General features: G+C 40.5%; 2 protein-coding genes across 2 annotated transcripts; one reads left to right on the forward strand and one right to left on the reverse strand.

Moving 5' to 3' along the window:
- Positions 1–874: 874 nt before the first annotated feature.
- Positions 875–2,302, forward strand: LOC137727573 (uncharacterized). Its single transcript, XM_068466416.1, has one exon. It carries the CDS (start codon positions 875–877, stop codon positions 2,300–2,302), a length of 1,428 nt encoding a protein of 475 aa, XP_068322517.1.
- Positions 2,303–9,480: 7,178 nt separating this feature from the next.
- LOC137727583 (NAC domain-containing protein 71-like) lies at positions 9,481–10,470 on the reverse strand. Its single transcript, XM_068466425.1, has one exon. The coding sequence runs from the start codon at positions 10,468–10,470 to the stop codon at positions 9,481–9,483; it is 990 nt and encodes a 329-aa protein (XP_068322526.1).
- Between the last annotated feature and the right edge of the window lie 455 nt (positions 10,471–10,925).

Genomic DNA, 10,925 nt, shown 5'->3' on the forward strand with positions numbered 1-10,925 from the left:
ACTCCCAATCAAAATCAGAGGCCTATGATGGGACACAAAAGTGGTTGGGTGTTGCTCAGAGAGGCAGGGTTGGATAAATAAGACCAAGCAAGCTGCTCGACCGCATCACTCTGAAAAAGGGTGCCAACTCGACTGAGCATCTGTCATTCACTGCTGAATATCCTTTCAATAGGTGAAAAGGTGTCAGTATGCTAGTCTACATAGGTGGCACATTAAATGTCAAATTGGGGAAACCCAAGGCTTGGAGGTCCACTAAGAGCCTATATAAAGGGGATAAGAACCTCTTGCAAGGGGGTCGAACGGCTGAGAAAAGAGAGAGCCCATGTAATTTGCCGAGCGCTATTTGTAGTCTTAAAATCCATACAATTCGAGCAACATAATGTTTATTGGATATGGATAATTAGATAAGATGATTCAAATACAATCCGAATAATTCAATCATAAATGAATTTGAATACGAATTAAGACTAATTTGTTTCGAACTCAATATATATTTTTTTTAACAAACGATATTATTTATGCTTACAAATGAAAAAATCTTAAGTTCGCTTATCCTCAAATACAAATTCAAACTCAATTATGTTTACAAGTTTATTTGTACACACCTCCAAAATGGATCTTGCAATTTTTACAAATTAAAAAAATATCAGTGTCTTAATCAAGAATTGTATTGTGAAAATTAAAATACAAATTCTCATCTCTACTACGTAAACCAACCAAATCAAGCCCGAAAAGAAAATTCTTTCCATTTTTTCTCATCACCGCCCACCGAATCCAAAAACCCTGACCCTTTCCATTTCCAATGGCTCCCAAATCCCCAACCCTAATTTGATTTCCTCGCTCCTCCGTGTTCTCCCTCCTTTCTCACTTTCCGATGGAGAACTACTCCAACCACTCCTACCCGGACTCCCGCGACTCCTCCCCTCGCTCCCGCGAAATCGACTGCGACACCCCCTCATGGGACGACCAACCCCTCTCCGCCACCTCCACCTACAAAGTCAAGTTCATGTGCAGCTACGGCGGCAAAATCCAGCCCCGCCCCCACGACCACCAGCTCACCTACGTCGGCGGTGACACCAAAATCCTCACAGTCGATCGCAATATCAAGCTCTCCGCTTTCATCTCCAAGCTCTCCTCCCTCTGCGACACCTCTAACGATGCCGTTTGTTTCAAGTACCAGCTCCCCGGCGAAGATCTCGACGCTCTCATCTCCGTCACCAACGACGAGGATCTCGACCACATGATGGTCGAGTACGACCGGCTGTACCGCGCTTCAGCTAAGCCCGCCAGGCTCCGACTCTTTCTCTTCCCTCTTGACAGCAACACTTCCGCTAGCTTCGGCTCCAGCGAGACCAAGTCCGAGCGCCAGTGGTTCGTCGACGCTTTGAATTCGGTTCAGATCGGGTCGCCCGATGGATCCTCTCCGACGGCTCCGGTCACGGCCTCGCCGACAAACCCCGATTTCCTGTTCGGATTCGATAAGGGATACACGGCTGTACCGGTTGCGAAATTTCCCGACTCGGTCACTCCGCCGACGGTTCCCGATTTGATTGTGAAAAGCACTCTGGTTGGATCTGGGGATCGCCACACCGGAGAAGCGGTGATGTCTCAGGCGGAGATTCAGAGGCAGATCCAGGAGTTGGAGAGGATGCAAATCGTTGCTGGTCACGAGCCGACCACCATCTATCACCGGAAAAGCGACGAAATGGGAAACCCTAGGGGTTACACCGCCGATTATTACACACAGAAACTTCCAGAGAACATTCAACCGGCGCAAGGGTCGTCTCCGGTGGGAGTGCCACAACCTGTGCCATTTCCAACTGCGTATATGCCAGAGAGGCACATGAACACTGGGGGTTATCCGGTGACGACTGCCCCATCTGGACCGGAGCAGCCCGTTTATTTCATTTCTACTCCGACCGGTGTATACCAGGCTCCCGCCCCTAGACCGGCGACCGGTCCAGTTGGTCAGGCATACTATGGAGTACCGCAGAGGATGGCACCAGAGGTGTACCGGGACGCTCAGGTGTACAATACTGCCGTGGCAGCACAGCAAGCACAACAAGCTCAGCAGGCACAACAAATTCAGCAGGCTGCAGCTTATAGTGAAGGGTTTGCACAGGTTGGGTATGATGCCGTCGGGAGGCAGGTATACTACACTGCAGCAGGAGGTGTCGTTTCTTCATATCAGACGGTTGCTCCGGTGCCCGTAGATGGGAGACAAGCTGCTGCTGGTGTATTGAATCAAATTCAAGATGGTAAGGTTGTTGTTTCCATGGCACCCCAAGCGTCTGCTATGTGACAAATATAAATAATAAAATTCATATATAATGTGTTTGTTCTTTTGTTTTCTAATGGTTCTATAGTTTAAATAAGAAGAAATAAGAATTTAATTGTATGGGTTTGTGGTGGATGCTTCTCTGGTTTTGAAATCCGAAACCTTTATTGTTGTTCGGATGGTATGACAATTAACATTGTTTCTTGTGTATATGAGGAATTGTTTTAGCACAAAGTTTTGGGTTTCTTTGGATTTTAGTTGTTCTTGAATCGAAAGTAGTGAAACACTGAAAATACTTGATACAGAGATTGGGATTGAGCCTTTTGCATGAAATTTAGCTGCTTTAGTTACCCAGAAACATGACAAGAGCCTCGATAAAGATTGTAGCAGCGTTTTCTCCTGATATGTTAGCCGCTTACGTTACCTGAAAAGTTGATTGGTATATCGATATAACTGTCATTCAGAATGTAGCGAGTTTTGCATCTGTTCATAATTAATCTACAGTTTTGGTGTAACTTCTGTGCTTGCTCTCTTTTCTATATTGCTCTTAAATTGCTAGTAGAAGAATACAAACACATGAATGTTGTTATTGAGCTTTTTGAGCACCATGCTGCTACTTTGGGTACAAAGAATGGTGACAAGAACAAGGAAAAGATGGTGGAAATATTTTAGATGTTAAAGTGAGTAGTCGTAGTTCGAATTATGATGCATATATACGTAGACCATGTGGCGGGATCTGCATCAAAATATTTTTTGACCTCAAACGAGATATCGCTTGATAGTTTGTTCATATTAACTTAATGTAAGGTCAAGTCTACTTTATATTGTAATAAAATGCAGCAATGTGTGCTATGATGTATGAACTTAATACAAATGAAGTAATTGTTGATTCTTCTTGTCCAGCCTGGTTATCATGTGTATCCGAGGAATTTTTTTAGTGTATTTATTTCGTCTGTTTTCGGTTTTTTGGTCTTGAGTTGAGGATTGAGATCCAATCTCTGTGTCCGGAGCACGTGGAGGAGGAGATCCGAACTGTTCAAGAGAGAAAGATATATAAGTCTGAAGTTTTTAGATTTTTGTGAAGTGGGTCAGTGGAATAGGCTAACAAGGTGCGTATGGTTGAAATTGAGTTGTCCAAATTTCTTGATCCGCTTGCTCCGGACACAGATTGAGAGTGGATCTCGATCCTTCATTTGAATGCTGACTTCATGGATTAACTACAATAATGTGTGGATCATGGCAAGTTGGATAAGAGTGCGGCGTGGGTTTGGTGGAATCTGTCTGCATTGTATTTTATATGCAGTCTTAGTGTTAACTATTGGTGTTTGGTTTTTTTAATGTTGGTCTTTGAATTGGAAGTAGTGTAGTAAAAGCTTAAAAACACATGAATGGTGTGATTTAGCCTTTCGAGTGAAACAAGTTGCTGATTTGGTTACTAAGGGCTGGTTTGGTATTGCTGTGCTTTGAAAAAAAGCTACTTTTGCTGTGCTGTGAGAATAAGCAGCTGTGAAATAAAGCAGCAGAGTGTTTGGTAAATTTTTTTGTAAAAGTGCTTTTGAAAAGAAAAAAAAAAAGCAGTATTAGAGTGTTTGGTAAACTTTTATGTAAAACAGATAAGAAAAAAAACCGGTTTTTCAAAGTTGGGTTTTGCATCTTCTTGTTTTTGGCATTTTTTCATCCAAAACTATGAAAAAAAGCTGAAGCTGAGTGTTTACCAAACACAAAAACAGCTTCCAGCTTTTTTTTAAAGCAGCTTTTTTCAGAATCATCTCAGTACCAAACCAGGTCTAAGAATGGTGACAAAATACAAGGATTAAGGATAATAACATTGTTAAGTTTAATATTTGTAGCTCGATTATAATTTGCATTGCACGGTGGCGGTTTTGGGGATATTCTTCCAAGCACATGAGTATATCTCGTGTGAGTATAGCACTCACGTGACCAGCCAAGTTGTTGCCACTGTGGTGGATGTAAATAATTTATTTTGGGCCTTTACGTTGCAAATTGCAATCAAAAGGAACTGCAACTTAACGTTATTATAAAGGGTTTAAATAATTGCTGTTGGGTTGCTCTTTTCCAGCCTGGTTTTTGCACTATTGATTTTGTCTGCCATTGTTTTGTTATCCAAGTGGACAATTATTATATTCATCGTCATTATTATTATTCTAGAGGTGAGACTAGATTCTTTAATATGAGAATGAATGATTTATATGATATAGGTATATTGATAGTGTATTACGTTTTAATAAAATAAAGACATGTGTAAGTTTTTTATCTACATATTCTTATTTCATTGAGTAAGACAAGCGCGGAGATATGTGGAGCTTTGATTTGTCTATAGCACAGCCCAAAATTTGATAAAAATGATATAACATAAGGTCATTTGATTGTTTTGACTACATAAATTTATTAATTTGAAAATTTAACCCACCAAACTAAGAGCATCTCTAATCACTAATGCTCGTCTTAGTGGTGGAAATGAATTATGTCTTTGCATTATGTTGGATTTGAATTCTGTCAACTTCCTAATCTAATATCTAATCTAACCACTAATGCTATCACCTTATAAAAAAAAAGGAGCATCTCTAACATCCTAGTTAAATGAGATCTTTTGGCTACTTTAACAAAAAAATGCAGAAAAATCAAGCTCCAAAGCTAAATGACTAGCTATCTTAACTTTGGGGAACACTAACTAGCTAAATTTAGTTAGGAGGAAAGAGTTAAATTTTTTATCAACATCAAAAATTAGAAAATTATATTGTTTGTGGGCTTCAAGAGAAGAAAAAAAGGCTTGGATTTTTTTTTTTTTTTAACAAACGGTATTATCTACACTAAAAGAGATGGACTAGGCTTACCCTCACAATAGGTTAGCAACAAGGTGGTTCAACTTTGCCTCTAGCCAGAATCTAACATAAAACCTCTCATTTACAAGTGAAAAAATATCACTAAACTATAATACTAAGTGTTAAAAAGGCATGGGTTGTTAAGTTTAGGAAAAAATAACTGTCAATATTTTAGCTTAAGCTAAAATTAACATTTGACGGGCCACATGGCTAGCCCACCCTTTTAGTGTAGATAATATAACTTGTTCTAACAAAAAAATTAACATTGATTGGACATTACTAAGTGTGATGTAAGTTGGTCTCCTCTAATCCTCAGTGAGCGTCTGCATCCAAAAGTTGGTCAACAAAGATGGGACGGAAGAATATAAGAAAGGGAAATGAAATGATGAAGAATTTGGCTTTGATTTTAATTTTTTCCCTTTATTCTCCCTTTTGTTTTGGCTAGTGATTTCTGAGTATCCCTTTTCAATTTTTGCACACCATTCTAAGTTTTGGTTCGGGAAAGAAGTTTGTGGATGCGCTGCTTAGTTAACAAACATCGAGTTAGGAGTTGGGACAGCATGGATACAAGACTATTGAAGTTAATTTGGAAAAGTTTTGGTTTTCTATCTTCATATTACAAAATTGGAGACTCCACCAAGGCCTTTCAGCGATTCGACGCGCCCCATAAGCTTGACTTTCTTTTGATTTGTTGAATTCAATTGCTAAAAATAAGAGGGGTGCATGCCACGTGGGATGAGAAAATTGGTGTCCACAAATTATTACACTTTGTTTGCTTAGCATTAGGATCAAATAATCAAAGAAGAATTAAGGGACATAAACAAAGAGACGATAGACACTGATGGTGGGAGGAATCAAATCTACGACTTCACGTGCATGAGTAAATACCTTTAACCACTTGAGTTACAACGTTTTAATTCCAATACTCAGATGCTAGAAAAGGAAGTTTTAAACTGTGGAAATGCATTCGGTTCGGTTACAGGAAGCGCAGTCTTGATCATCAAAGTTGAAAAAGCCCGACTGCAACCTGACATAGAGAGCAAGAAACTGGAATTAACAATGTGCCTTCCGGTAGGGGGCTAATGGTTCCGATTCGACGGAAGCTATGTGAAAATGGCGGAAGCTTGGAGTACAAGAAACAGAACACAAAGAGTAAAAGTCTTGGAGAAAAATCGTTTATTGAAAGCTTGTTATTTTCTGGTACATTGCATTACAGAAACTAGATTCAAGAGTGAAAATACAAACAACATTATTTTTGCTAAAGACTGACGCAAGTGTAGGAGGTTTCCGTATCTTCACCACCACGCATGCTACCACATCTACCACTGCATCCACAACTGCCACTATCTGCCTATCTTCACTACCATAGCTGCCGTCACACCCACCAATTGAGCTGTATTTTTCCAGGGCCTCATGTCCATTGGCTTTTCCATCCACCTCCTCCAGTAGCACACCATGACCCGATTTCTCCGAGTCACTGAATTGGTTGGCTATTTTCCTTTCTCATTGAACTGAACTAGATCTTCCTTCAAATCATTCTCCATCGATTCTTTTTGCCTCTCTACATTGGTACCGAAACTGCCATACCCTCCTTTGTCAACTTATCAGCAAGTATAAAAGCCAAGGTGATCCCTGGCAGTAACAGCCACCCTTCCTTGATCTGTTCATCAAACAACCTTAGCTAGAATCATGTGTTTCTAATGAATTGTGTATGTGTATGTGTGTGTGTGTGTGTGTATATATAATTAAAAATAAAAAGATTCATTATCTCGAGGAATCTGGATTTCAAATCGAGCATAGCTACCGCGTTCCCTTAGGGATGTTTTGCAGAGAATTCGATAGCTGTTATAAAGTTCTGTTCATATTTCTACTTCGAGCAGTTCTTAGTTTCATACTCTAGTTTTTTGCCTGGAAGTGAAAGTATATGAATTTCATCAAACCTATCCCGGAGCTGAAAGACCAGTCGTTGTTCATCAAGGACCATCCAGTTCCAACAAACTCAGCTAGCACATGGGTTGCACCTGAGGGAGTAATGCCAATTACTTCCCTTCCGGGGAGATGATTCGTTCTTGTTTCTGCTACCATTGGCTCCCCGTAATGCACAATTTCAGGATCCTGATTAAGGATCATAAAGATCGAAGTTCCATGAATCATTCATATTTGTAAGATAAAGGGGAGCATCCTCATTTGCATGCTCATCCACAAAACATGTCCAGCTTTTAAAATTTTGTATCCTTCCTGGGAGTGAAAAAAGCAAGACTTTGAGAACGGACCGTCTGAACCATGTGCAGTGCATATGGCAGTGGAATCGGAGTAGTTGAAGTGAGAGCAATGCGTATGGTGACAGGCTTTGAACCAGGAACTGCAGATGTGGGAGTCAACTCAAACCATTTCCCCACTTGGAGTTTAGAAGCTGGCTTGAGGAGGTGCTCTAAACTGAATGTTGAAGTTCCCAACATATAGGAGTCTTTGACATTGACAGAATCGAAGGGGAATATGACATAAGGAAGCACACAGCCAAGGTGTTTAAATTACAACCAACCAATCTCCAGAGGCACTTGAATACGGACTTTGCCACCCTCCAGGATCGACATGCTCGAACTACTTGGGAATATCACTTCCAGCGAAAAAAGGCTCACCAAATAAACAAATACGATGTATTAAATACACAAATTCATTTAGCTACCAAAGAATACAGAACCCCTTTCCTAAGAAAATACCAATGCAATTCATCTGAATTAATGCAGATTTAAAGAGAATATTAATTTGAATAATTATTGTGCATATATATATAGACACACACACACCATGTATGAAGATCATATACATCACACAACAACAAAATCAAAAGAAAATGGTTGGAGCTTCTTGGCCTCATTACCCACCTTGCGTCAGCGAAGGCTGTACAAATGCTGCATGTTGTGGTCAAGGTTTCTTATTTCTCTATCTCCACTACTTCTATATTTTATATAATTTTTTTTTTTATATATATGAAATACACACCTACAAATTAGAATGTCGATAATTTTTACTATTTTCAGAATTCAAATATGTTTGGCCGGAACTAGTTGGAAAGCCTGCGTCGGAGGCTGCAGCCATAATCGAGAAGAGCAACCCATCAGTTACAGTTCTCATCTTAAAGCCTGGATTGATTAGATTGGACAATTTTTGTTGCAACCGTGTGTATGTTTTCAGTGATCAAAAGGGCAGAGTCTCGGCGGTACCTACAGTCGGGTAGATACTAGAGAATGATCCAGTGATGCAGCCTTCACCAATAATATGTCAATCATCTCAATGTATTCATAATAATTGTGGAAAATTCTACTGCATCCACTTACGTTTACTTATTTTCAAGCTTTCTTTCAAGATGGGACTTATGATGTACTTTATCTCATGTTCTTCGTTATTTTGAATAAAAGGATTAGAATTCCAAAAGATTATGGATATGATTTCTTAGCTTTCCTAACTGAGGCAGGGCCATAAACATTTGAAGGGCAATCCAGGTGAGAGTGTTTCCCCAGGCAAGGGGGTGAGGGACTAGTCGCACGCTATGCATGGAAATACAACCTTAAGCGTTGTTTAAATAGTCTTAAATTGGGAATGCTTTGGATCGGATGGACTCAACTACAATGTAGGTCATGATGATGACGGGATTGTTCTGCATTGTTTGATTAACAATCGGACGTTCAGACTAGGATGAGTTAGGTAAATTTGAAACTTCAAATAGGAACATTTGCAATTTTTCGTTTCCAACATGGTACAAGTTTCTGGATGTCTTTGAATGCTGCAGGAACAGATGTGCCTCTTAGTGCAACGACATCGATGTCTCAAGCGACAATATGGTGGTCCTGTTACTGGGACGTCTTTGAATGCTGTAGGGAATACAATGATTTCAATTTGCTCTTCATAATTATGCAAGCTCTTATTTTTCCTTTGGATCTGAACTGGTTCTATACTTGAGTGATTAAACTTTTCCGAACAAACATGTGATCGATCTTTTCTTGGCTACGACTGAATATTTACAGCCACGGATTCTTTCATTGTACTGCCAATGAGTTTCTGTGCTTTTTCATACTTTCAATTCATGTTAAAAACCAACTTGTCAGTCTATACATTTATCATTATAACGAATTTGCTCAAGAATTAACTCAATAACAAGAAGAAATCAAAGAAATATCTTATATATAAACTAAGAAAGAAATTACAATCTCTCGTGATCAAAACTGCGCTTCTCCTCTCCTGATCATTGAACACAATTGCCCAACCACAAAGAATCGTTCCAACAATTCATCCCATCCAACGGCAAAGGCACTTGAGTTTCGTCAATTCGAGGGCAGCTCCTCTTGCAACCATGCAGATTCACAAGTCTAATGGTGCAAATAAATCGTCGAGGTCAAAAAACATTTCTTCGCCGTTCTCAAAAAGAAAGTCTTCATCTTTCAAAAGTTGCTCACCACCTTCGCTGACCAAGCTTATCGGCACATAATCATGATCAGAAAAATTTGCGGGCATCGTACTACCGTCAATGTTGCTTATGCACTGCTGATCATCATTAGTAGCGTAACTAATCATCTTATAATTGCTTTCATCGATGGTATGGGCGATCACACTAGTAGTATTTTGTGATCCCACTTCGTTTCTTGCCTTTGTTTTCGCCGGCTTCTCGTTCGCTTCTTTTCTTTCTCTCTTTTTCACCGGCTTCTCCTTGACTTCTTTTCTTGCTCTCTTTTTTGCACGCTCCTCGTTCACATTATATTGGGTTGCATTCGAACAACTCTTCTTGTTTCTACTCCTAGAATTCTTTTTAAGTCGGCAGAGAACCACCTTTCCAATTTCGTGATCGGAGTCATCAGTGCCACCAACTACACTAGGAAGCATACTGTACTCTTCCAGGAGCCAGTCACCGTCGTGCTCACACCCTTCCTTCTCATACCGCAAATTCCTCTTTTTCCCAATAGGTTTTTCATTCTGAAAATCCCTAACCGGCTTTGAATTGGATTCGCTCCACGTTCCTCCGGCGTCAATTTCGCGTTTGATGCGCGCCTCGCTTCTATTCTTGAGTTGGCAGAAGAAGAACAAATCTTGAGCGTCAAGGGACGGTCCGCCAAAGTTCTCCCAAACCACCCAGGGTGGAGTCTTGCCGAAGAGGTCGAACTCATAGATAAGCTTAAAATTGCTGCAGTACGCCATTAACGACTCTCTGTGGAGGACTCTGTGATAAAGGAAGAAACTGATCAAATCCTGATCGGTCGGATGAAACCGAAAACCCAACGGCATACCGTTAGAACCCAGTAGCGGATTTTCATAGAAACCCAGCGGCACAATACCACCATAACCCTCCTCCTCCATTGTTAAGACGTCGTTAGGTCTTCTGTTCATGATCGAGTTAGGGTTTCTCGAATTAAAGTGGAAGAAATTAGGGTTTGATGAGGACAAGGACCTTCTTTGTTTTGGTGCGAAATCGTCTGTGAGATCTTTCCTTGCAGCAGTGGGTGATTATATACTTTTTCTTCCCAAGCCTCTGCCGTTGGATCTAATGTCATCCAACGGCTGGGCGCGTTTCACATAAGTAGCCGTTGGGTGTGCAAAATAGTCACGTTGTTAGGGATTCAAAAGAATTTGATATATCCTACGGTGCATAGGAAAAGTATATCTATATTTCTCCCGCGTTGTAGCTCGCAAGCGCCGCCTCTCTCCCGCCACTGGAAGTCGGAAACCGGGTCGGATAATAAAATCACGCGGGGTATTACACAAACTCACTCTCTCTCTCTCTCTCTCTCTCTCTCTCTCAGGAATGCTAGTGC

Source organism: Pyrus communis, chromosome 1 (assembly GCF_963583255.1).
Source record: "Pyrus communis chromosome 1, drPyrComm1.1, whole genome shotgun sequence".
NCBI classification, from domain to species: domain Eukaryota; kingdom Viridiplantae; phylum Streptophyta; class Magnoliopsida; order Rosales; family Rosaceae; genus Pyrus; species Pyrus communis.